The sequence below is a fragment of the Mesocricetus auratus genome, unplaced genomic scaffold (genome assembly GCF_017639785.1).
Source record: "Mesocricetus auratus isolate SY011 unplaced genomic scaffold, BCM_Maur_2.0 Super-Scaffold_100676, whole genome shotgun sequence".
Classification (NCBI taxonomy): Eukaryota; Metazoa; Chordata; class Mammalia; order Rodentia; family Cricetidae; genus Mesocricetus; species Mesocricetus auratus.
This window is the reverse complement of record NW_024429266.1, coordinates 86,333,962-86,360,571: the sequence shown is the minus strand read 5'-3', so window position 1 is coordinate 86,360,571 and position 26,610 is coordinate 86,333,962. Positions and strand designations below refer to the sequence as shown.

General features: G+C 50.4%; 1 protein-coding gene and 1 long non-coding RNA gene across 4 annotated transcripts; one reads left to right on the top strand and one right to left on the bottom strand.

The window, feature by feature from the left end:
• Positions 1–4,725: 4,725 nt before the first annotated feature.
• On the bottom strand, positions 4,726–6,099 carry LOC110342230. 2 transcript variants are annotated; one of them, XR_002384257.1, is made up of 3 exons: positions 6,044–6,099; positions 5,436–5,583; positions 4,726–4,992 (listed from the first exon to the last, which is right to left on the bottom strand). It is a non-coding gene; the product is annotated as an uncharacterized LOC110342230 (long non-coding RNA). The 2 variants fall into 2 exon arrangements; XR_002384256.1 differs by having other exon boundaries at positions 5,485–5,583.
• Positions 6,100–7,779: 1,680 nt separating this feature from the next.
• On the top strand, positions 7,780–25,870 carry Haao (3-hydroxyanthranilate 3,4-dioxygenase). 2 transcript variants are annotated; one of them, XM_021231306.2, is made up of 10 exons: positions 7,780–7,890; positions 14,184–14,262; positions 19,025–19,108; positions 19,363–19,469; positions 21,809–21,898; positions 22,149–22,192; positions 22,449–22,594; positions 24,882–24,950; positions 25,258–25,340; positions 25,444–25,870. In XM_021231306.2, exons 2-10 carry the CDS (start codon positions 14,206–14,208, stop codon positions 25,520–25,522), a joined length of 759 nt encoding a protein of 252 aa, XP_021086965.1. In that variant the 5' UTR covers positions 7,780–7,890; positions 14,184–14,205; the 3' UTR covers positions 25,523–25,870. The 2 variants fall into 2 exon arrangements, with proteins under 2 accessions (XP_021086965.1, XP_005077310.1); XM_005077253.4 differs by lacking the exon at positions 7,780–7,890 and adding an exon at positions 10,706–10,987.
• The last annotated feature ends 740 nt before the right edge of the window (positions 25,871–26,610 follow it).

The following is a 26,610-nucleotide window of genomic DNA, read 5'->3' as shown; positions in this document are numbered from 1 at the left end:
TTGTGGCAGCAATGGAGCAGAGGCAACCCTGGGCAGAGCAGAGCAAGCAGGGCTGTAACACTTGCTGGGGAAACCTTCCCTTGGCAGGGCGGAGTTGCCTGCTCTCCAGGAGCAGAGCTGAACCATAACAACTTCACCTCCTGCCGAGCAAAACTGCTACACTGAGCGAACATCCCCAGCAGGAAGACCCTAAACTCCTGCCAATAAGTTGGTCACCTTGCTTGGTGACCTCTACTCTCCTTAAAGAGGAAACCAGAAGATCAAACAGCTGATTGACCACATGGGTGGTGGTGGCAGACACATGGGACAGGAGCAAGTGATGCAGTAGAAGCCACCACTGTGGCCATCCGTGTGGTAACAGGTTTGGGGTGACAAATGTTAAACAGTAGCATGGTACCCAACTTCAGAAAGCCTTGACATTTGAGCAGGAGAGGTACCGGTGGTCAGGTTGACAATGTGCACATTCTTACCACGTCTGGATCCATGCAGGTGTTTTTAGGAAGCTGAAAGATCAGCCAGATGTGGTACTTCTCACCTGTAATTCGGGCACTCAGATGCGGCAGAAGGATGAATGTGAATTCAAGGTCAGCCGCACCACTGTTCTGTGCAGCATGGGCTATAGTATGAGACCATGTTTCAAAACCGAACAACAACAAAAGAGCTGGTCATAGTGGTGCAGGCCTTTAATCTTAGCATTCCAGAGACAGAGGCAGGCGAACCTCTGAGTTCGAGGCCAGTCTCATCTACAGAGCAAGCTCCAGGACAGCCTGTCTCCAAAAACAACAAAACAAAAACAGGACTGGAGAGATGGCTCAGAGGTTAAGAGTACCAGCTATTCTCCCAGAGGACCTGAGTTCAATTCTCAACACCCACAGGATGACTCACAACTATCCATAATGAGATCTGGTGTCCTCTTCTGGCCTACAGGGATACATGCAGACAGAACAATGTATATATAATAAATAAATAAATATTAAAAAAAACAAAACAGGGACTGTCCTGTGCAGACTGGATTGTCTGTAGAGAAAGGAGCCAAATGATTCCCCCCCCCCAGATGGTTTTGTAAAATTCAGGAGACATACAAATAGACTTTGAGTGCCCATGCCACAATATGGGATGCTCTCTCAGCCAAGCAGGGCCTAGGCCCTACCCTGGATGAAATGACAGTCACTGGAGATCCACCATGGAGGGCTTCACCCTCCCTGGGGATCGGAGTGGAGATTGGGACTGGGGGACCTGGTGGGGAGGATGGAGAAGGAGGAGGAGGAGAGGGAGCTGGGATTGACATGTGAAACAAGCTTGTTTCTAACTTAAAAAAAAAACCGTGGTTGTCAGCTTGATGACAGAATCTAGAATCTCTTAGAATGCAAGCTTTCAGACACACCCATGAGGAATTGTCTAGATCAGTTCTCAAGCTGCGGGTCATTCAGCCCCCTTTCACAGGGGTTGCATATCAGAGAGCCTGCATATCAGATATTAACATTATAATTCATAGCAGTAGCAAAAATACAGTTATGAAGTAGCAACAAAATAATGTTATGGTTGCGGGTCACCACACTAGGAACTATATTAAAGAATTGCAGCATTAGGGAGGTTGGGAACCACTGCTATAGATTAAGCTTAGCCTTTGAGAATCTGTGTTGGCTAGTTTTTTTTTGTTTTGTTTTGTTTTTTGTTTTTGTTGTTGTTGCTTTGGTTTTGGTTTTTTGTGACTTAGCACATGCTACAGTCATTTGGGAAGAGGGACTATCAGCTGATGAATTGCCTCCATCAGATTGGCTTGTAGGCAATGTTTTGGGCATTTTACTGATCAATGATTGATATAGGAGGGCTAGCCCACTGTGGGAGGTGTCACCCCTAGGCAGGCAGTCCTGGGTTGTATGAGAAACTAAACTGAGCAAACCCTGGGGAGCGAGCCGGTAAGCAGTATTCCTCTGTGGTTTCTGAAACAGTTCCTGACTCTAGGGCCCTGCCTTGAGTTCCTGCCCTAACTTTCCTCAAAGATGGACAATCATTGGGATGTGTAAGTCAAGTAAACCCTTTCCTTTCCAAGTTGCTTTTGGTCATGATCTTTATCACAACAATAGAGATCAAACTAAGACTCAATGTCTGTTCCGGATTGTCTTCATTAGGGAAGACACACCCACTGTGGGTGGCGCCATTCCCTGGACCACCCTAGAGTGTATGAAGAGGAGACCGAGACCTGAGCACAAGCATTCGTTGCTTTCTGCTCAAGAAAGCAATCAACTGAGCAGCAAAAACCCAAACCCTAAAATAATTCTGAAGATCTTCCAGTTGGGCAGAATCGTTTTGGAAGCTGGGTGTTTGTGACCAGTACCCACAGTGACATCAAGATACCAACTGTCTGTCCACGGTGACCGCTCTGGAGCTCCTCGTGTAGGATTTGGCTTCCATACAGCAACCTTTACACTTCTGAAAAAGAAGAAATAGAAAAAGGTTGATGCAGCAAAGCAAACGAGGACCATAAAATGGTAGTTCTATAAATCTGAATCAAAATGAGCTTCATTCACAGACTCTCAAAACCAAAGCGGTTTTGTATGGCTCATGTCAATGCCTCTTGTAGAGCAGAAAGCAAAGCCATGAGGGGAAAACATAGCGGCCATTACATGTTGCTTGGCCTTCCATGGTCAGGAGTAAGGACAGTTGCCACCCGCCCTTGTAGTTTGCCGGATGGCACACACACACAGCAACTGGAACTTGTTTTGTTCATCTCATCATTTAAACACAAAAACATGGAAGTAAAAAACATTTTTTTCAGTGCAAAAGGCATAAATTCCAAACATTCATTTAGGAAACAGTTTTTGTCTATTTCTGATGCCACAATGAGTCATTGCATTTCATACATTTTAATGTACAGTACATTCATTCCTATGCCAAGATGACATGTTATTTTAAAACTTATCTGTTAACACAGCAAGCCTTTCCCTTACCTTACATAATTAAACATTTTATTATTGGGTATATGGGAAAGATTGAGACTCTTTTTACATTACAGGCATCACAGGTTTTTAACTACCCATGTACCTGAAGAAAATTTTATCATTTTATTTCTTTTCAAAAAAAAATCCCTGCTTTATTACTCAACTTACATAATAATTCAAATGATTTCAGGTTAGTGGCATAGGCTTGTAGAACCTGCACTCTGAAGGCAGAGGCAGGAGGATCCTGAGCTTATGGCCAGCCCGGGGAACATGGTGAGACCATGTCTTAGAAAGTTAAGTTCAGTGTGCTGGAAAGAGTTATGTGGGGAAGATATTCTCCAGTTAAAATTTTGGGATTTAGAGATGAATGGCGCAAGAGACTTGAGCCCCCTTAGGATGGATAAAGACCAGTGATGTTTATGGTGAGACTCTCCGTTCCCTGCTCTCTCAAGGCAGCCTGAGGAGGGTAGGCCTACAGGGTCCAGAAAGTTTTGCCTGTGGTCCTGGCACCCACTCTCCTACTCCATCTCAGTATTATCCCTCTAGGTTCCTCCCTGAGAGCCTTGATTTTTTTTTTAAAGATTTATTTATTTGTTACAAACACAACACCCTGCCTCCATGTATGTCTACACATCAGAAGAGGGCACCAGATCTCATTACAGATGGTTGTGAGCCACCATGTGGTTGCTGGGAATTGAACTCATGACCTCTGGAAGAGCAGTCAGTGCTCTTAACCTCTGAGTCATCTCTCCAGCCGGAGAGCCTTGATTTCTTAGGCATCCAAGAGGTACTGTCTTCCCCCGTACACAGTGGGATCCCCCAGTATCTGTACATATGTATCCATAGTGCCTGATCCCCGCTATCTAATAAAACAGCAGGTACACAGTGGAGACTAGGGGACAAAAGGAAGCAGAGTTTTCATCTGTGACTCTATGGCATGTGATTTATCTGGTGGCTCTGCCTCAGACTCAAGGTGTCTTAGTCAGTGTTCTATTTCTGTGAAGAGACACCATGACCAAGGAGACTCTTATAAAAGAAAACATTTAATTAGGGGGCTTGCTTCCAATTTCAGAGGTTTAGTTCACTATTGTCATGGAGGGGGGCACGGTGTCATGCAGGCAGGTGCTGGAGCAGTTGCTGAGAGCTACATCATGACCCACAGGCAGAGAGAGACTCTGAGACATCAAAGCCCAACCCCAGTGACACACTTCCTCCAACGAGGCCACACCTCCTAATCCTTCTCAAGCAGTGCCACTCCCTGATGACTAAGCATTCAAATATATAAGCCCTGGGGGCCGTTCTTATTCAAACCATCACACAGGGGCAGATTCCCCAAATGCTAGTGGATTTGCTTACAGCATCTTCACAACTTTCTTATTAACTGGGAACTGTGTGTGTCCCTTTTACAGCACTGAGAAACAAATAAATCCTACCCAACATGCATTTACTTTCTCACCTATTTCTAACTTCGGAGAGAAACTGTCTTCAAAGTTGATGCTGCCTTCATTTACCCTGGCCTTCCCCACCCATACCCCTAGGATCCCAGAGGCTGGCATTCTGCAATCGGCTTCCCATCTTACAGTGACATGCTTGAGACCTAACTGTAAGGTACTAGCCTTAGGTCACTGAGGAGGCCTAGGTTATCTATCTGACAACCACTGCTAATCACTACACCTTCCATCTTCCAGAGCTCCACATCCCAACCCCTAAAATCCACAAGTACATTATCTTAGGATGCTTTAAAGGGGGATTTTGTAGGTACAATTACACCAAAGACACAGGATTGGAAGGAGGTCATGGTTCATCCCGAGTCGGTCTTATAGAATCACTGGGACTCTCATGGTGGAGAGAAGGAGGACGAAGAGTCAGGGGCATGACAATGTGATGACAGCAACAGAGGGCAGAGGTGTAACTAAACAAAGCAGTGATTATGCTGGGCAGGGAGTTAGTTTCGAGGTAACCAAGGAAAACTGCAGCTGGATCTTGGGAACTGTGATTCTCACGACATCTCTTCTGGTGAAAAATCCTTGAGGCTGCAGTTGGGTCATTCCTGTTAGATGGGGAAAACGATGCATTGTTTTCACATGCGTGCGATAACAAAGGGTCCGCATCTGCCAAAGACCCTTCCTTCATTATAGCATCATTTGCATTGTGGCCCTTGACGCTCACCCTGTGTGGGTTTTCCTAGGGGAACATGGGGGGAAATATCCTGAAGGGGAGATCCTGTCCACCATGGTTTGAGAAGGAAAGGGGTCATCTTACCCTAGGACATTGTCAACCACCTCATAAATATTCATTAAATGCCCACAGCCATGCCACCCACCTAATAAATATTCATAAAATACAATTTTGCTTAAATCGTTCTCTTGCCTGAAACTGAGAGCCCCACACCCATAAGAGCAGGATTGGCCAGGCCAAGGAATGCAGGCAGCTTCCAGAATGTAGAAAGACACAGAGCAGTCTTTGCCAGAGTGGATGTAGCTTTAGCAATACCTAGGCTTTCACCAAGACTTCTGACCTCCAAGATCATAAATTGACGTACGTGGTGGTGCATTGTTTTCTCCTTTCTTCTTTCATGACTGAACCTAGGGCGCTGTGCATACTAGGTGAGTGTTCTGCCGTTGAGCTATATTCCCTGCACCTTTAAATAAAAAAAATTCTTAATCACATTTATATAATATGTGTACTTATTGATGGTTACATAACAAAGTGTATTTGGCGGTCAGAAGACCATTTCGGGGTTCAGTTCTCTCTTTGCATCAACGTGGGTCCCAGGGATCGAACTCGGGTCACCATGCTTGGTGGCAGCTACCTTTGCCCACAGAGCCACCTTGCCCTCCTCTTAACATTCTTTTATTTTTGAGATATAGTCTCCCTATGTTGTCCAGCTCAGCCTTGAACTTCCTCAGTAGCCCAAACAGCCTTGAATTTTCTACCCTGCCTCAGCCTCTAGTAGCTAGTTTCATGGGCCATTGCTGTTGTGTGATGTTTTACTCTTTTTGCTCTTTAGTCTTTTGACCCAATAAAGCACACATGGAGGCTTATTCTTAGCTATGAATGCCCGACCTTAGCTTGGCTTGTTTCTTGCCAGTTTTTCTTACCTTAAATTATCCCATCCATCTTTGGCTTTGGGGCTTTTATCTTTCTCTATTCCTGTATACCTTTTCTTTTCTTCTTACTCCATGTCTGGCTGTGTAAGTTGGGTGGCTGTGTGGCTGTGTGGCTGTGTGGCTGGGTGGCTGGGTGGCTGGGTGACTGGGTGGCTGGGTGGCTGGGTGGCTGGGTGACTGGGTGGCTGGGTGGCTGGGTGACTGGGTGGCTGGGTGGCTGGGTGGCTGGGTGGCTGGGTGGCTGGCCGCTGAAGTCCTCCTTCCTCTCTTGTTCCCAGATTCCCCTTCTCCCAGATTTCTCCTCATATTTATCCTCTCTGCCTACCAGCCCCACCTGTTTCTCTCTCCTGCCTCACTATTGGCTGTCCAGTTCTTTATTAGATCATCAGGTGTTTTAGGCAGGCACAGCAACACAGCTTCATAGAGTTAAACAAATGCAACATAAACAAGTCACACACCTTAAAACAATATATCCCAAAACATTGCCACCAGGCCTGGCTTTCTGGCATTATTTTAAATCACTAATTTTGTGTCTTAGCATCAATAGAAAACCATCACAGTATAATCACTGGAAAACCCAAAATAAGATGTCAGTGGAAGTACTGCCAATAATATCCGCAGAAGGCTATGGATTTGAAGTGGATTCCAACATTTGACACAATACACCAAACCAATGTAGATAGGGTTGGAAGGCAGGACCAGGGATTTATTGATTTTGGGAAGTCCTGAAATGGATTAAGCAGATGTCTACTAATTCTTGTGTGTGTGTGTGTGTGTGTGTGTGTGTGTGTGTGTGTGTGTGTGTGTGTGTGTGTGTGTAAGTTCCTCTGCTTTGCAAACACCTTAGATTCCTCTGTTCTTGGAACTGCTTCATTTATGAATTGGTTTGTTTTTGTTTTCCTTGTTCAAAAATAAGCTCTATTTGCTACCACTGGCCTAAAGAATTCTTCCTTTCAGGAACACAATTATATCAATAATTAAATATGGAAGGCATGGACCCATCTACTAAATAACAAGCTTGTCAGACTGGATTTGCTTAAAATTCATCCATGTGCCATTCATGAGAGGCATTATTGTGAAGTAATTCCACCAGAAAACACACAGACTCTCTTAACACAGAAAGTCTGTATTGCCATCCAGAGACTGCACGGGGGACTTGCTCAAACCGTGCTGCCCCAAGCCTCACTGCTCTTTGCCTTGTATGCACAAACACATACCACATCCTGTTAACACACTTCAGTTAGCAAGAACAGTTAGTAAGAAGTGTGACTGCAGAAGCCAAAAAGCAAAGTTAGTACATTTAGGGACCTTCCCAGAGCCCGAACTACAGACTATGTCCTTGATGGATTGGGTCTTTGTTCCCGTTTTTGTCACATGTTGGGGCCTATGTACTGGGTTCTAACATCAGAATGTGCCTCCAACGTGTCGTCAGTTGTGCTAAGGTTAAGTATACTTGAAACAAAATGGCACTGAATGGCCATGGAAACTCCCACAACTGTAGTCTCAGGTAACTGAAGCCACCCCCAATTTACTGACACGCAGTCATAACCATTTCATTTGCCCCTGATGCATCGGGTCAGTGATTTAAACTACAAGGCAGATCAGCCGCCTCCCCTGGGGTCATCTAAGCAACCTAGCACTTCCTCTTGTTCATCGTGGATGCTAGCCCAGACTTCTGCACAGGGGGGCAGCAGTGTGCCAGATGATACTCGGCAGTCCTCAATCTCTGGAAATCCCAATTTGTAGCTGGCCACCTTCTTTGCAATTGGCCTGAAGTTGGGGTCAGACTTACGGAGCTGAGCCCTCAGCCTGTGGGGTCTGACGCTGCCTCCATGCAGGTAAGAATGGATTTGATGTCCAGCAGACTCTGATTGCTTGTGTGCTAGTTGGCAGGAACACCCGCACATTTAGGATTGCATCATTGAACTGTGTTGTGAGAGTACAATGGAAGACTCCGAGTTTGGCTTGCTTTTTCCCTCTCTTCACCGTATAGTTCATGGGGTGGGTAGACCTTTTATCCATAGATAGCTACTTGTTCTTGCATATTGATGAGCATATGAAGGGGGGAGGTATGGAGAGAGAAAGGAAGACAGATAGATCAAGGGGGTCTAAGCAGCTGACACACTAGCTTAGACTATTGAAGGTCTAAGGGATCTGCTGGTTATCAACAGCCACGGTCAGCAATCTAGGGGGTAGAGCACGACCCCACCCTGCAGGCAGGAATGCCTCGACGGGCTGGGAGTCCAGGGTACATGCTGTTTTCTTCTGATCCCATGCCACAGACGAGCTCATGCACAGAGGAAAGCAGTGGCAGCTGAGAGCAGCCCAGTGTTTGATCTTGATTATTAACTTGATGGGATTTACAATCACCATGGAAACAAGCTTCCCTGCTCGTCTGTGAGGGAGTTTCGAGTGAATCAAACTGGGAAGGCCCAGTAAATGTGGATGGCGCTTGTCTTTGAGCTGGTGTTTCTGGCTGAATAAAAAGGGGGGGCAGAAGCTGTGTACCAGCGCTGGTCTCCCTTCGCTTCCTGACTGTTTACACAGTAGAGCTGACTGCCTCGAGCACTTGCCACCATGACATGCCACCATTAGGGACTGTACCCTCAAACTTGGAGCCAAAATAGATCCCTTTTGTGCCTACAGTAGGCAAAGCAACTAATACAAACATGTGCGATCCAGAAACTAGAATAGATCAAGGATCAATGTCCAGAAGGCCCCAATCAATCAAGAACTAATTGATGCCAGAACACGTGGGTAAGAGGGGAGCTGTTGGTTTTTTGTTTGTTTGTTTTTTGATGATGAAGTCATCCAGCTAGTGATGAGGCTTGCCCATGGTACCCTAGAATAAAATAGTGTTTTATCTACACAGTCCAAAACAGAGGGCATCTTGATAGTGATTATCTTAGCCTGAATCTAGAGCCTTCTTATCCCCAAATTCTACTTACAGCCTCACTATTCACATTTGATTGCGTCAGTTAAGACACAGGGTAACCACCGTTCTGTCCTTCGTAGTATGTAACAGAACATCTGTTAGTCTCAAAAGTACCACCCCCACCCACCCCCCACCTCCTTCCAGCTACCCAGCCCTCCCTCCATTTACAACACCCAACACAAACCTAAGACATCATAGATCCCTGTGTAGCCCGTGTCTTTGTTTACACCCCCTCTGATTACTTGTAGACGGGAAACACGAAGGTAGTTGGAGCTATTTGGGTACCAAAGAATAATGCAGAAGGAGACACTCAGCTAAAATGTGCTAAATAAATAACTACAAAGATACAGGCGTAAAAGGGGGAGGGGTGATAGAGTGGGAACAGAAAGCCCCTGCCAGGTGGGTGAGACTCTTGCTCAGTAGCTGTTTGGGTTTTGACTTACACGGGCAGCTTTAGAGTCTGGGAAGTTAGTCGTGGGCGCTGCCCATGTTAGGCTGCAGACAAGGACAGGCGAGCATGAGCACCACAGAGGGAGACATTGAAGCCCCTCTATTCCAGTGGCCCTCAACCTTCCCAATGCTGAGACCCTTTAATACAGTTCCTCATGTTGTGGGGACCCTCCCGACCACAAAATTATCTTTGTTGCTACTTCCTAACTGTAGTTTTTGCTACTGTTATGAGTCATGAATGTAAAGATCTGATTTGCAGGATGTCTGATACGCTTGGCCCATGGGTTGAGAACCGTTGTTCCGTTCTGTAGTCTGCCTTCCGGTTTCAGATCCTGAGACAGTTTCTTCTCCCTTGCCCACTCAGCTTTGTCTGCCCTCCCTTCCAAGTGTTCCAAGAATTCTGGGACCTGAAGAGAGAGGGGGGAAGGCAGGTAGTCCTATCTCCACCCCCCTCCTCCCCCCCCAGTTCTCAGTCCCACACTTAGGTCTGCCCCCAGGGCCACCTGGGCTGAGGAGCCTCTAGTCTGGGCCACCTCACCTGCAAAATCCTTCATATGCAAGGGTGGGGGACTGTGGGCTTGCGGTGGCACCCACCTGTAATTCCCAGTACTGAGGCAGGAGCATAGACTTTGAGGCTAGCCTGAGCTACATAACACGTTGGCCAACATCCTGGATTACAAAGGGAGTCTTTGTTCCAAAAACTAACCAAATCCAAACAGAGCATGCAAGGGAGCTGGGGGACAGTGAGCTCAATGGCGGAGCTTGCCTAGCAAACTGAAGGCTCGGGTTCGATTGGGAGGGACATAGAGCTCGACAGCATTGGGCACCTCATTCCTGCACACTACTACTGGGTGCTGAGGTTGCATCAGCGGGACCCGGCCTCAGCTGCAAAGCAGGGAGCATCTGCAGCGGCTACCCACATAGGGCCTGGTGCCTAGCCAACCACACTCTGCAGGACGTGGGCTTGACCTAGGTGTTCCCAAGGACATGGAATGTCTCCGTGTGCTCACTGTCGCCCTCAGTGTGCCTTCCGGTCAAAGCCTCGGATTCTCAACCTTTATTTCTTTAGGGGCGGGGGGGGGGGGGTCGGTCCTCAAGGCAAATGGAGAACACAGCATCCTGCATCTTACACGGGTCGAGTAGGCACCAGAATCCCTCTTCGAACCTAGGCCACTAGGTGCCTGGAGGATGCTGGCCAGGTCCCAGGAGGTGGGTCTGCTCTGGGGCTTCGATCCGGGCTCCGGAGGGCCCGCCCTCTTTGGTGCGCAGAGGCAGGGACGAGGTCTGTGCTCAAGGCAGGCGGGCTCAGACCCAAGAGCCACACCGCGGGGCGGCAGGGGCTTGCTCTGCTCTTTGGCCTCCGGAAGGCTAATTAATGAGGTGACCCACAGGAGGCTGGGCAGACCGGCCTCTCCAACTGCCGGATTACCGGGCCACACGCGGTGGGCAGAAGAGTCCTGTCTGCCGACCATGGAGCGCTGCGTGAGAGTCAAGTCTTGGGTAGAAAAGAATCGGGCCTCTTTCCAGCCCCCGGTTTGCAACAAGCTTATGTGAGTCCCCAGCACCCGGTGACTTCTACCCCTTTCTTATTTCTCTTCCCCTTCCTCTTCTTTTTCCAATTGTTCCCTCCCCCTCCAGCCTGAGGCCCCCACACCCAGAAGGGTGTGGAAGACCATCTTCTTGGTGCTTTCAGGGGAGCGTGAAGACTGGCTGTTTCAGGTTTCACTACCTCCGTCTGTTCCTCTTTCTGAAGACCACAGTAAAGACGGCTTCTCTACTGGCTTCTGAGACTGACTTGAGTGTCTCTGAGGCTGAGAGAGATGAGGTGGCTGGATGTGACATTCCTTCCGAGGCTGAAAGCAAACATACACCTTGGGGGAAAATCATGGTTTTTGATGCCCCAGACCTGGAGACAGTTGAACCCTGGCAAAACCTGAAGCCATGGAGTCAGAGGACCGGCTTCTTTGGAGTGTGTGTGTGTGTGTGTGTGTGTGTGTGTATCTCCGTAGCCCAGGCTGGCCTTGACTCGCTATGTCGTTAAGGGTGGGTTTGACCTCCCAGTCTTCCTGCTTCCCCTTCCCAAGGGCTAGAATTATGTGTGTGTGCTACCATGCCATCCCTCTGAGGTGCTGGGGTTGGAACTAGGGGCTTCTGGAATGCTAGGCAAGCACTTTTCCAAATTGAGCTCCATCCCTAGCCCTGGGGCTTCTGGGTTCAGGGCTCAAGGCCACACATGAGAACACGGGGCCCTCCCAGACTTCCTCTGCCTACAGAAGGGACCGACCTGCTCACACCACCTTTCATCTCCTCCACCCCCTCCCCCTCATTTCTGCAGCTGAGCTTCCTGTCCCTGTACTAGTGTGTCTTTACGTCATTTCCAATGAATGGGTGACATCCTAACCCAGACAGCTACAGCCACTTAACCCTCCCACAGGAAGATTAGGCCGATCTTATTCCCATCATCTCATTGCCCCCATGGGGTGGGATTTAATAAGTAACTTTCCCAATGTCATAGAGCTAGCGAGGGACAGAGTCCACACGCAGGCCCAGAAACAGTTTGACTACAAAGTCCACGCACACCCTTGGTCACTGCGCAATACCCCCGTGTCTAACCATGAAGCCCCTTGAAGCCTTCCCTCTCCTCTCTTCTACCTCTTCCGCCTCCCCCAGTTTGGAGCTTTGTCATTTCTGCCTCTTTCCTCCACTCCATCCCTGGCTTTAGTCTCTCATTCACACTCTTCCAACTCCTCCTCTCCCTCTCAAGGCCACGGCCACGGCTCTGAATCTATCCCCACCAGCCCTGCCTCCAGCCCTGCCCCCAATGTTAATTATCACAAGCATTGGCTCTCATTGCCAATCGCCATGATGCTCTGGACTTTGGGGATATGGGAGGAAACAAACTGAAAAAAAAAAAAAGCCTTCCTTGTAGAACTGGGATTCTACTGAGAGCGGACATCAGCCAGTATGAGCGAGCCTTGGCGGTGGCCCTCCATCCGCGGGAGGGCTGCTTTTCATGGAGAGTCTGTGCCATGCCTGGTTCTAGCTTCTGGTGCGTTGCTGGCGTCAGTGACGTGGCGTTCCTCGCTTTCGAGTTCGTGGACCCAGCATCGCCTTTCACCTTCACAGACCCCGCCCTGTTGTGAGTCTCCACATCCAAATTCCCGCTCATAAAACCTCATTTACATTGCACCCAGCAAATCACACGACAACTGGAGCTGTCACCCCTCCTGCTCGGGACTCCTGCTTCCTCAAGGCGCTCTCTCTGTCTCTCTGTTTCTCTCTCTCTCTGTCTCTCTCTCTGTTTCTCTCTCTCTGTCTCTCTCTCTTTAAAGATTTATTTATTTATTACATATACACCAGATTGAATTATAGATGGTTGTGAGCCACCATGTGGTTGCTGGGAATTGAACTCAAGACCTCTGGAAGAGCAGTCAGTGCTCTTAACCTCTAAGCCACCTCTCCAGCCCATCTCTCTCTCTCTCATCCCGTCAAGACCGGCCCCTGTACAGCACTGTTAGAGAGGTAGGCTCTGAGGTTCACACCCAGCTCCTATAAGCTGTGTGATGTAAAGTGTAGCTCACTCCGTTATAACTTACTAAACCAGCAACAGCCCTGTTTCTGAATAAGTTCACCTTCTGAGGTACTGGGGGTTAGAACTCCAACGTAAGAAATGGACCAGTCAGAGGATTCAACCTGTCACACCCCCAGAGATATCTGCATTCTGACTGGGGAGGGGGTGGTTCCCAAATAAAATTGTTCAAGAGCTTTTTGTACCTATTAAAGTTTATTAATAAAAGGCAAAAAACAAACAGACAAAAAAACAAAAGCAAACAAACGAAAAACAGTGGCTGAAGGGAAGGGTCCGTGGGTAAGGGCCTGAAGGCCTAGGCTCAAGTTCTGGGATCCACGTTGATGGAAAGAGAGAACTGATCTCAAAGCTGTCCTTTGACCTCTGACCTCCACACTCACAGCTTATGAGAACATCACTGGGAGAAGCCAGGGCAGGAACCTGCAGGCAGGACTGACGCAGCGGCCATGGAGAATGCTGCTTGCTGGCTTGCTCATCATGGCTTGCTCAGCCTGCTTCGTATAGAACCCAGGACCACCAGCCCAGGAAAGGCGCCACCCACAGTGAGCTGGGCCCGCCCCTCAACCATCAATCAAATGTCTGGCTAAAAGGCCAATCTGGTAGGGGCATTTTCTCAATCCAGGTTTCCTCTTCCCAAATGACACAAAACTATCCAGCACATAAATACATAAAAAAAAATCCTATGAAATGGTTTAAGCCCATTAAGATCAACTAACTAATATGTCCAAGATTGCAATAAAGCTAGACTGGCCTCAGTGCCTGTGTTTTGGAACACGTGCCACACACATGTCTGTTTCCCCCTGCTAGATGTCACAGTCTCCTGAGTGCCCTGAGTATGGTCCCCAGGGGTGGAGAGGCTCACAAGCAGACGGGGTTGAGGGCTCCTCTCACTTCTCCTGTCATTTCAATCTGGAATGTGGCCGGGGCCATGGAGAGTGAAACTCTGACACACCACTTCTTTGTTGGCCTGGAGGCTTGGAGACTCACAACCACACACGGAGAGACACTTAAATGCACGAGGAACAACCTGGTCCCGGGAGTGTCTGCTCTCCTCCCAGGCGCATGCGCCAGGTCTCCTCCTGTCCCCACAGGTCCCTGCCCTCCTCCCCTCACTTCTGGGAGCTGATTTGGGTCCTGTCCTTGCCTCTTTGCTGCAGGCACCAGGAGCAGCTCAAAATCATGTTCGTTGGAGGCCCCAACATCAGGAAGGATTATCACATCGAGGAGGGCGAGGAGGTAGGCCGCCGATGCTCACCCTTGCCGTCCTGCTGCCGCTTTACGGGGGAGCAGACACTTCCACCCCAGGGTTAGGGGGCGTGGCCCAGAGAGTAGCAAACCTGACTGCTGCAGGAAAGGAAGACCTGCAGGTCTGCCTTTGACTGCCCTGTGCCCAGGGATCTCTACTGGGGAGGCCCTGTGGAGCAATCTCCACTTTCATGGACCTGTGCGGTGGTCAATACCGATGGTCTTTCTCTTTCAACCTGAATATATATGATTGGTCTCCCATATGAGACACGAACTCTGAGAGATCCCAGAAACCACGCTGTTGCTGGAGTTTTCTTGTTCCGCCAGGTCCCCGCCGCCCTTGTCAGCCCCAAATAAGCACACAGAGACCTACACCAATTATTAAGCTGTTGGCCGATGGCTAGGGCTTCTTACTGGCTGGCTCTCTCTTAGTTATTAACCCATGTCTATTACTCTGTGCATTTCCATGTGGTCGTGGTTTTCCGGAGGACGCCTGGACCTGCCACTCCTTTGACAGTCACATGGCGCCCTCTTGAGGCGCCTCCCTCCCCGCCTTCTCCTCGTCTCCTAGCCCCTCCTATCCTCCTAGCCAAACAGTGTTTTATTCATCAACCAATAAGAGAAGCATGTATATGGAAGGTCGTCCCCCATCACCGGGCTCTCCTTCCGGACCACTAAGGAGCAGAGTGTCTAAGGACACGAGGAGGTGGAGGTGTTGCCTGCAAAGGCATCCAGGGAGCCCGGGGGATGCTAAGGGAGCAGGAGCAAGGTGGACCCTTACTACCAGAGCGGCAGGGCCTGATTCACAGTCTGGAGACTGAATTCTGTGCTTCTCCACCAACTCACTGAAGCTACACTAAAAAAAAAAAAATTAAGTTTGATGTGCATACCCGTAATGCTAACGCTCCCGAGGGGAGGCAGAGAGGATCAAGGGTTCAAGGACAACCTGGGATGCAAATTGAAAACTGTGTGAAAGGGCTGGAGAGATGGCTCAGTGGTTAAGAGCATGGACTGCTCTTCCAGAGGACCTAGGTTCAATTCCCAGCACCCACATGGCAGATAACAACTGTCTATAACTCTTGTTCCAGGCGATCTGATTACTGCATACAGGCATATATTTCCAGGCGAAATACCTATGTATATAAAACAGTTTTTAAAAACATGTTAGAAGAGAAGAAGAGGAGGAGGAAGAAAGAGGAGGGAAAGGAGGAGGAGGAGACAACATCTGCTACCCCTCCTGGGACACAGACAGATCCGCCACCATAGATCAGGACATAGCGGGAAAGGACCACTGTTAAGTGCCGCTTATTTTCTAGGAGACCTGATTCTGGGGTTTGAGACTCCACCCCATCACTGACATCCCCCACACCTAGGACTGCTCACCCTGAACCCTTGAGAATTGCTCTGCCAGCAAATACTGGGGGCCCAGTGTGTGTCCTGGGTACCAGGGCAAGAGGCGGAGGGCAACAGGCCTGCAGCAGCTACCCGAGCTGAGCAGAGACAGGTCCACACACCTTGGCCCTCTCCTGCCCATTGAACACGTCTCTGATTTTTTTCCTGTGAATTAAAAAAAGAAAAAGATATAGAATCTAAAGCTACAGCAGGGAGGCGGGCCATGGCTGAGTGCCCATGGTGATTGAGGCCGGCTAACCGTTCCGGCTTGCCTGGGTCAGCCTGATCTCCACGCAACGGTTAGGCTTGCTGTCAGTGTCCACCCCAATGGCTGTCCCCATCTATCTCCCTCCTTCTTTGCCCACGCTCATCTCTGGGGCTTTCCACGCTGCTCAGGTGGGTGGGTGTCTGTGTCAGCTGGCTTTTATGTCAAATGGACACAAGTTGGAGTCATTGGAGAGGAGGGAGCCTCCATGTAAAAAGTATTTTCAGAAGATCCAGCAAGCCAGCTGGCATTTCTTAACTAGTGGGAGGGCATAACCCACGGTGGGTGGGGCCATCCCTGGGCTGCTGGTCCTGGGTTCTATAAGAAAGCAGGTTGAGCAAGCCGTGGGGAGCAAGCCAGTGAGCAGCACCACTCCAGGGCCTCTGCATCGGCTCCTGCCTCTAGGATGTTTGAGTTCCTTTCTGCTACCTTCAGTGATGAACTGTGATGTGGAAGTGTGTTTCATCACAGCAGTGATAACCCTAAGTAAAACAGGGCCCACAAGTCCCGGGGCCAGTCCATGTCTTGATTCATCTGGCGGCTGGGAGATGAGAAAGGCTGGCTTCAATGCAGGGGGACATTTAGTGGCTCAAAAAGTCTGGCTGGAGGTAGGCTTGTGATATTTGGACCTACTGTTTGGTCGGAGGGCAGAGTTTGGCAGCTCCCCAGTCCCTGGGCAGCCTCCGAGCAATGCAGAGGTTCAGCGCCCTCTCTGTCCTCGCCTGTCCTCACCCAGAGCCTGAGCAGTCACTCTGAGTGAGGTGTAAAGAACATCCAGTCCTGGCTGTGCTGGATTTCCCATCCTGGCTGAGCTCTGGCCTCTGTGACAGTCCTTAGGTGGCTCGGACCCTCCCCCCACTTACCCGCTTCACAATTTTTCTGGTGGTTGCCAAGAATGAGGACATCTGGCTGGGAAGGAGACAGGGTTCCTCTGCCCTCAGGAAAAGGCAATGTGTACAGAGTAGGTATGTATCATCCTGACCTGTTCCTGGTTCTCCTGCCTGTGCAGTCCTTTCCAGGTCACAGACTCAGACTGGCTCAGTTTAATATCTGTGTGAGCTGGTACACTTAATCTTCCTGCTGGCCCCAGGCCTCAAGCATCATTTCCTTTGCAAGGAAAAGCGTAATTCCTTTTGGATTGCCCAGGGCTGTTGGTGATTTTCTGCTGTCAGGGGTATGTCCTCTGTTGCAGGCTTGGTCCACCCCTCATCACAGGGAAGGCCTCTGGGCAGAGGGCAAGACAGGGAAATTCTACCTCTGCCTTCTGGTTTTGATCGATAGCTGTTAATGCCTTGCAGTCGGCCTGCAAACAGTTTGAATCTGGTCCCCTTTCTCCAAGTTTCCCTGACACTAGCAGATTCTGGGGATCCTGGCCCCTCCCATAACCCTGATGTACCTCTTCTTCTCCTCTATCAGCTATCATGAAAGAACCCAAGATTATACTGAAGATAAATATCTCTCTGTCTCTTCCCTCCCAATACACACACACGTGCACACACACACACACAAGCTTAATTGCTTCCTATGAGACAACCTAGTAGGTTTTTCTGATTAGTATTCAATAACATAGTGTGTTGTGTGTGTGTGTGTGTGTGTGTGTGTGTGTTGTGGGGAATTAAACTCAGAGCCTCATACATACTGCATAATAAACATTCTGCCATGGACCTGCATCTTCAATCATATGGTTTGTTTTTAATAAAGAAAGCAAATACCGTTCACTGTAGAAAACTTAAGATGTGCAGAAAGAAAGCTTCGCCTCACTCACAACCACAAACACTGTCACTTACGTTACATATGGCTACTGTGTCATTAGTGTAATTAATTACTGTATAATGACAAAGTCCCACTCCATAGCCCGGACTGGCCTCAAAGTCAAGGCCTTCCTTCTGCTAATTAGAGACACAAGTCACCACGTCCAGCTCATAAGCTATCGATTGGGACTTTAGGATAGAATAGAAAACTTGGTAGGAGTCCCCCAGAGAAAACCCAGCCACCGACTCCATCCACCTAGGCTGCCATCTTCCACAGCCCGGTGCCAGAGCTTCTCAATGGCTGGAGGGATACACACGGGTCCCAGAGCCACACACAGGCTACAGCCCCAGCCTCAACTCCAGGACTCACCAGCTTAGACCGGATGCTTTGACCCTTGGCTTTATTTTCTCCAGAATGGGGCTAACATTGATATTGGGGTTGTAAGATTTCTTTTGGGGGGGGGTTGTAAGATTTCTAACCCGCATGGGAAGGACTCCACTGCTGAGCCACTCAGTTCTCCAGTGAGCTTCTTTTTTTTATTTAATCTAATTTTTTCTGTCTCTTTTTTATTTAAATTACAAACGAGCTTGCTTCACATGTCAATCCCAGCTCCCTCTCCCTCCCCTCCTCCCCCGGCCCCCATTAGCCCTCCCAACCCCCCACACCACCCTTCCTCCACTCCCCAGGGAGGGTGAGGCCCTCCATGGAGGATCTCCAAAGTCTGTCATATCATCCAGGGACCCTAGGCCCCCTGCAATGTGTCCAGGCTGAAAGAGCATCCCTCCATGTGGAATGGGCTTCCAGAATCCATTCGTGTGCCAGGGATAAATACTGGTCTAATACCCAAGGCCCCATAGATTGCCGAGGCCTCCTCACTGACACCCAGATTTAGGGGGTCTGGATAAGTCCCATGCTGGCCTCTCAGCTATCAGTCTGGGGTCCATGAGCTCCCCCTTGTTCAGGTCAGCTGTCTCTGTGGGTTTCACCAGCCCAGTCTTGACCCCTTTGCTCATCACCCCCCCTCTCTCTGCAACTGTGTTCCAGGAGTTCAGTTCGCTGTTTAACTGTGTGAGCTTCTTACCCAGCCTCCTACACTCCGCCTCCCGAGGACTCTGGAGGTCACCTATGTATTCCAGATGTGATCCCGCTATGCCTCCAGCTTTCTTGTCTGTGGCCTGGACCAGGGCGTGCAGGGACCTCGGGGTGGCAGTGCGGGAGCTGTTCGTAAGCCCTGAGGTCTTCAGGAAGCTGTTCCAGTTTTCTGGCCAGAAGCCAGGTCCTGGGCAAGAGTTGGGGATCTAAAAGATGGAGCAGGGTGGTCCCAGGCTCTTTGTCTTTTCACAGGTGTTTTACCAGCTGGAGGGAGACATGGTTCTCCGAGTCCTGGAGCAAGGGAAACACCGGGATGTGGTCATTCGGCAGGGAGAGGTGAGACTAACACCAGGGGGAGGAAAGGCAGAGGGCAACAGAGCAGAAACCCACCCGGGTCGCTTTTCCTGCCGATCCTCTGGGCTTCCCCTGAGCCCAGCCATTCGGGTGTCCTGGGCAGAAGCTGGGCGGAGAGTAGGGTCCAGGGTGGACGGAGAGCTCCCTGCTGAGGTGTAGGTTACACCCAGCATGCTGGGGCCACTGAGGTCACCTCATTGCAGCCACGCTGGACTCCTGTTCTCCATCCCCTACAGATATTCCTCTTGCCTGCCAGGGTGCCCCATTCTCCACAGAGGTTTGCCAACACCATGGGGCTGGTGATTGAGAGGAGACGGCTGGAGAGCGAGCTGGATGGGCTGAGGTAATTAATTGCTCGCTCGTGCCTTGTGGGGCTTAGGTGATCAGAGGGCTAACAGTGAGGGGCATAGTTCAAAACTATAGCAGGAAGGATCCAAGATAGACTCGAGAGAGCACTTCCTGGCCACCCAAGGACTAGAGGGATTGGCAGCGGGAGGTGATGGAGACCCTGGATTTGCTGGTTGACCAGGAAGGAGAAAGTGGGTTTGGTCATGAGGCAGGGGAGTGCTCTCTGTGGTGCACTTGAAGTCTCAGCTGGAGTTGGCATTTGTGTTTTCTGTTGGAAGAAGCCAGTGGTGATGGGGGGAGGGGGCGATGCAGACAGGGAGAACGAAGGAACCTAGGAAGCCACTTGTCCTGGCGGTATAGGCAAATACCGCCTGGGTCTGCAGAAATTGTCCTAGGTCAGTGCCTCTTACCCTTGTGTCTCTACCCCAGATAACCGTAAGTGCAGACATCTGGCTAGCAGCAGCTATGTGCCAGGCAGCAGCTAGGGGTTTCTGTGTATATTTAGTTACCCTGTGTGTCCCCCCACGATGCTGGGGGCTCAGTGTTGTTTTACCATCTGCTGTTTTCCAAGCTCCGGGGACAGAGAAGAAACTAGGTCCAGGTAAAGTAACTTGCTAGACCTGGAGTTATAGAGAGATACAAAGCCAGCGTGTGTGCCGGATCAGCAAGGTAGAAGGGTAAATCAGATTCCATGCCTCTTCCCTTGAAACTCCCCACCGGTCAGTCTTTACACCAGTGGTTATGGGTCTCCACCCCTTTGGGTGGTTGAACGACCCTTTCACAGAGGTCGATTAAGACCATTGGAAAAGCCAGGCAGTTGTGGCACACGCCTTTAATCCTAGCACTTGAGAGGCAGAGGCAGGTGCATCTCTGCATTTGAGGCCAGCCTGGTCTACAGAGTGAGTTTCCTGACAGTTAGGGCTCTACAGAGAAACCCTGTCTCAAAAAAACAAAACAAAACAAAAATCACAAAAAACCCTCCGAAAGTTGTTCATAAACCCTCTTCTGACCTCCACAACCCATTTCATAGCATGCATGCATGTCCGCCCCCAATAAATAAATAATGTAAGAAAAAAATTCTGTAGACTTCTAAAACTTACGCAGTTTGCATAACTGCAGCCCCTTGTCCACTGAAGAAGTTTATAAGTATTTCTCAAACTGCTAAAAGTCCCTAAGACATATACTGCTAATGGTGCACCATAGTCTACAGCATAATGGCCCCTTGTATAGGCAGACAGTTGGTCTTACTTCTAAAAAGAGTCTCTCTAAGGTGGCTTTATGGAGGAGACTCTAGTGAGTTATTGGTGTCCTCAATAACATTTTACAGCAAGTTCAATAACGGATTTCATCTGGCTGCTTTTGACCTTTAATAAAAGCCAGGTACTCAACATTAAAATGCCACTCTGAAGGCCATTCCTAAGGGCACTGTGGCCCCATAATGAAGCTTCCTGGTAACCAGTTCCATCCCAGTGTAGAAGCTGGGGGGGGGCGCATGGTATGTCTACAGCCTGTCTCACTCCTTAGGACTGTCCCTGCTTTTCTGGTGAGAGTTGGAAACCAGATAGAACTGGACTGGTCTGGAGCTCTTCAGAGATTAGGCATTCTGGGGACAGTTACTCCCAGAACCTGCCTTGTGCTACCTGCCCATGGGACAGCACAGCTCTACCTGCCCAGGTGTTCCCTGGCTGTGGGGACATGGGTCATTGCAGGGGTGACTGAAGACTGTGTGTGTGTGTGTGTGTGTGTGTGTGTGTGTGTGTGTGTGCCTAGGGTGACTGTAAACTGTATGTGTGTGTGTCAGGGGTGACGGAAGACTGTGTATGTGTGTGCCAGGGAAAGCCAGCAAGTCCTAAGGAACAGAGGTAACCTCAGACCTCCGAAACATAAGAATCCTTCCCTCATGGTGTGTGTGTTTGTGTATGTGTGCCTGCCCACGCGTGCACGCATGCAGCATTGGCTACTGAAGTTTCTGTGTTTGATGGTCGAGAACCCAAAGAACAAGCTTCAAGCTGCCAGGGACTCGGGCTTCAGCTTCAACTTCCTTTTGCTGAAAACAAATACAGTTGGATTGAATGTCCTCCGACCTTCTGTCTTAAGCATAGCCTGCTCTGCCACAGTTAGACTGTGTAACCTACCAATGGCCCAAGCTCTACCTGCTTCACACATGCCAGGTGTCAGCGTGATCCCTGGGCTGTGCCAACAGAGGTGACAAAGCAGCAGAGCTATGCAATGCCTGGGTCCAGAAAGGGGCGCTTAACCAGAGCTCGGTCTGGACCAGGCTGCCCCTAAGCTGCCCAGGTGGGGAGTGTGTTACCTTTGGCTCTGTTTCGGCAGGTACTATGTAGGGGACACTGCCAGTGTCCTCTTCGAGAAATGGTTCTACTGCAAGGACCTTGGAACACAGTTGGCCCCCATCATCCAAGAGTAAGTCACCGGCTTGGCCCCACCCCTCACCGTCCTTCAGTTTTGTAACGCCCACTGGCCTGGACCCATCGGGCATGGCAATTAAGTCTCCCGCCTTGGGGATGGGATGAGATGCTCTTCAGAGCTGGGAGGGCAAGCATGATAGGTGATCAAGCCACTCGAGGATCTATGTCCTGGATCCCGTGCGTGGTGTGTGCCTCGCTGGCATCTTAACGGGAGTGCTGCCATTCCTGTCTGTTTGTCCCTGCAGGTTCTTCCGCTCTGAGCAGTACCGGACAGGAAAGCCTGACCCTGGTGAGGCCACCGGCAGCCACATTTTCCTTCTCTTCCCTCTCTCCCTCCCTGTAGTGGATTGGGTCTTGACCCAGGTACCCCAGGGTCCTCTGCCCAGCACCCACACCAAGTAGCACCCCGGTGTGGCTGTTCAGACATTAGGCAGCACCCAAGACCCATATCTGCTATTGTGTTCTGGGCTTCTGGGACCTGGCTATTCTGGGGCTGGGTGGGCCGAGCCTGGAGGTCACTGCTCATCACTGTGTCGCTGGCACAGACCAGCTGCTCAAGGAGCCTCCGTTCCCGTTGAGTACGCGGTCCATCATGGAGCCCATGTCACTAAAGACATGGCTGGATGGCCACTCCAGGGAGCTGCAGGCAGGCACATCCCTCAGCCTGTTTGGGGACACCTATGAGACCCAGGTAACACTCAACATCCATCCATCTGGCACCTGGGAAGAGGGAAGTGTGTGTGTGTGTGTGTGTGTGTGTGTGTGTGTGTGTGTTTGTGGTTTGTGTGCATGAGAGAAAGAGAGAGAGAGAGAGACTTCAAAGTCATGAGAATAGCTTTTCTGCTCTCTGTCTCAGAGTAACAGTGTTTCTGTGGATGGAATCCTCTGGTAACTTCATGGTCCCACAGACACTTGTCTCTCAGAGTGGGAAGTTCTTCACCCATTGTGGCCTTCCTGGGTGCCTGCCACGTACCTACACCCCTAGGCTTTTGGCACATGGGAGCCTAGAAGCTGAAGGGAAAGAGTTACTTAGAAGCTGAAGGGAAAGAGTTACTTAGAAGCTGAAGGGAAAGAGTTGCTTGGCAGAGGCCTGGCAGCAATGTGTGGCGACCCTACCAAGCTGGCCTTCCATCTAATATTGCTCCTGCCTTAGGCTTTGGTAAGAACAAGGCAATAGCTGTGGACAACTTAACCCACAGCCGCCAGTCATGTGACAGCTTATTCCCTAGAGCACCATGGGAAGTCTTAGGAGGATAAGGAAAAAAGTCAAGGAAGGCTCCTGGAGGAGGTGAAGTGCGTATCGAATCTTTTTATTAAAAAAATTGATTTATTCATTTCACATTTATGCTTATGTGTGCTGGTATGCATGTATGTGTGCTGGCCTGTGGAGGCCGGAAGAGGGTGTTGGACCCTCTGGAATTGGAGTTACAGATGTTTATGAATGACCCTGAGGGCCCTTTGTGGGAACAAGTGCTCTTAACATCAAGCTGTCTCTCCAGCCCCCGAGCAGAACTTTAAAGCTAGTGTAAAGGCTTGCAGAAGGAAGGGAGGGAGGCAGACAGAGCTTCTAGGGAAGGCAGATTCACGAAGCACAAATTCACGAAGAACAGAAACAGCCTCGCCCTGCAAGCCGTTGAGGCTGGCCAGAGCCAGCTGGAGAAGCTAGGATGGAATCTCGACTACTAATGTTCCTGGAACTCTGGTGAGTTGGACTAAGAGGGAGGGGACAGGTCCTAGAGACAGTGGGGCTTTACCCAGGCAGTGAGGCCTTTCAAAGTAGCCCTCCTTCCTCCGTAAGGCTGGGTCAGAGGACGAGGTCTAACAGGGAGCCCTGCAAGGATCCTGGCAGTCCCGTGTGTGGTAACTTGCCAATGGCACAGCCTGTATGGTTAGAGATAGTCACTCTGGGTCGGGAAGATGGCTCACAGCATAAAGGTGCAAGCCTGGAAACCTAGGGCTTGGTCACTGGAACCCACATAAAAGTGGGAAGAAAGAGCTGATTCTATAGGCATCCTCTGATCATCAATGCACGTGTGTCCACACACACACATCACGTGTTCACACATGGTGGTAGTGGTGGTGGTGATGACGGTGATGGTGATGATGATGGTGGTGATGGTGATGGTGATAATGATGGTGATGGTGGTGATAGTGAGGATGATGATGGTGGTGATGGTGATGACGGTGATGGTGATGATGATGGTGGTGATGGTGATGATGGTGATGGTGATGATGATGGTGGTGATGGTGGTGGTGATGGTGATGGTGAAGATGATGATGGTTATGGTGATAATGATGGTGGTGGTGGTAATGTGATGTAATGATGAAGAGAAGAAGGAATAGGAGGAGGAGGAAGAAAGGGGAAAGTAGGAGAGAAAGAAGAGTAAGAGGAGAAAAAGAAAGAGAAAAATCTCACTCCAGGACAGGAGGCTTAGACTACTTTTTCAGTACCAGGAACACCCAAAGCTTATGTAAGGCTGTGATAATGGACCCTAACCCTGAAGCCCCTCCCACCCATCACAGCTATAGCAATGGCTCCCTTCTACCCCCAGTCTACCTGCTCTAGCTTTCCATAGCAAATGTCTATTGGCCCCTATTGCAGCTGGCAGGAGCAGCGGCCCTCAGTGGTCACAAGGCCGGTAGGCCTCAGCCTCTCTCTTTCCCAAGTCAGACTACGAACATCTCACAGGAACGGGGGAGGAGCTGGGGTGGGTGTGTCTACAGGTGAGCTGGTGACACGCATTAGAGGAACCACAGAGGACCACGGGTAACTGAGAATGACCGGCAGGCTGCCCGCAGAGGCCCTCCTTTCTGACCCCTGACAAGGAAAGCTTATCCTATGTAGGGCTGTAGCACTGCCCAGTCTTGCCCCTTGGAGGTCGCAGTGGTTGATGAGAGCCAGGGTCGGGACCATCTCCCAAATGGGGCAGGAGCCCCTCATCTCAAGATACCCCCAAACTCTGCTTTGTCTCCTACAGGTCATTGCCCACGGACAAGGTAGCAGCAAAGGCCCAAGGCAGGATGTGGACGTGTGGCTGTGGCAGCTGGCAAGTGGGATGGACAAGGGCAGGGTGGCGTAACTTCCCGTCCATGGCGACTGGGCTGTTTCTAGGCCCCAGGTTCCCACAGAGCCTCTTTGCTAGGCAGACTCGGGGACGGTGTCATCCCCCCTTCTTCCCCCAACCCTCTTTTGTTGCTCTGTTTTGCTTTTGTGGTACTGGGGATGGAACCTTCCTAACCCCCGACCCCCACACACGCTTTTCTTATTTTGAGACAGGGTTTCACCAAGTGACTCAGGCTGGCCTTGAACACAGTCTCATCAGCCTCCATTTGGTTCTGCTTATTCTTTCACAGGAGGGCTCCTCCGTGGTGACAATGGGAGGTCAGCGCGTGGGCCTGGCCCCGGATGACAGCCTGCTGGTACCCGCCGGAACCTCGTGAGTACCCGGCAGGCCTTCTGAAAGTGTGGAGCTGACTCCCTTTCCCTGGGGTCCTCGGGCTCTGGCCTTGCCTAGCCCTTGCCTGTCTGGGTCTCCACAGGTACACGTGGGAGCGAGCGCAAGGCTCTGTGGCCTTGTCTGTGACGCAGGACCCTGCCCGGAAGAGGCCTCTGGGGTGACCCTCGTGTGTGTGCCGGCCGGGCCGCAAGCAGTCACAGGGTGCCTGAGAGCTGGGCTTGCAGCTGCCTTTCCTGATCAGCCTTTTAGCCGCGCTCATCTTCACGGACACCAGCAAGCGCCACCACCCGCCACCCCCTGCTTGGCTGTGGCTTTTCACCGTGGTCTGCCCTCCTGCCATCCTCAGCTCAGGATGCCAGACTCCTAGGGTGCCAGAGGCTCCCCTCCTTTCTAACAGCCTAGCCCCACACTGTCCAGCTAGATGCGTATCATCCCCCATGGGCCCACCAGCTTGCCACTAAGAAATCTCTCAATAAAGGCACCCCGATGAAGGGGCGCTGTGGGTTGTAGGTGGCAGACTCTCTGTTCCCCTGCGCTGTGATGCATCTGGGGTTTAGGGACACCGGTGACCACAGGGCGTTAGAGGGACCGTCACTGTGTGTCACCACTGTTTGTGGATGGGCATTTCTTACTGCGTATGTGACCCCGACCCACACATGTGCTGGGTCCGTCCTGCCGTGGCCCAGCCGAGTGCTTCCTGGTCTCTTTCTCTCTTCCCATTCACTCATTCATTTGCTAACATAACTTTAAAAATAGCAACCCCCCCCCACTCTACTGCATTTCTTTCTCAACCACAGAAGTCATTCATGCTAACTGTGGGAAGCAGAAATCTTTAAAACATAATCCCCCGCCCCCAGAGTGAATTGCTGGTCACAGCTTCTCCAGGTGGAGGAATGGGAAGCAGGACATCCATAAAGAGGCTTGCACAGCCTTCCTGGGGCACCCTGGGCTCAGTGAGGGACTTCAGTGAGGCTGGTGGTACTGAGCCTGCATCTGCACAGAACAGCCCTGGGCTTAGAGACAGAGATGCCTCTAGGAAAGGGAACTAGCATTTTGTCTCCTACCCCAGCCTGGTGGCTCCCTGCCCCGGCACACTCCGCTGACTTCGCTTAGAGGTGTTCTGGCCCTGAGGGATGGGACACCAGCCCCTGCCGTCCTACCCCAAACTATTGCTGTAAGCAAAGAAGGATCACATAGGTGCTCCCAAATGTCTACTCTCTGGGGTGGCCTGGTCCATGCTTGGCTGCAC

Excerpts from the sequence above, each read along its gene's own strand:
- Haao (XM_005077253.4), top strand. The coding sequence starts at position 10,908 with ATGGAGCGCTGCGTGAGAGTCAAGTCTTGGGTAGAAAAGAATCGGGCC. Across the intron at positions 14,263-19,024 it reads ACATCGAGGAGGGCGAGGAG|GTGTTTTACCAGCTGGAGGG; the intron begins GTAGGCCGCCGA and ends GTCTTTTCACAG. Across the intron at positions 19,109-19,362 it reads TGGTCATTCGGCAGGGAGAG|ATATTCCTCTTGCCTGCCAG; the intron begins GTGAGACTAACA and ends CATCCCCTACAG.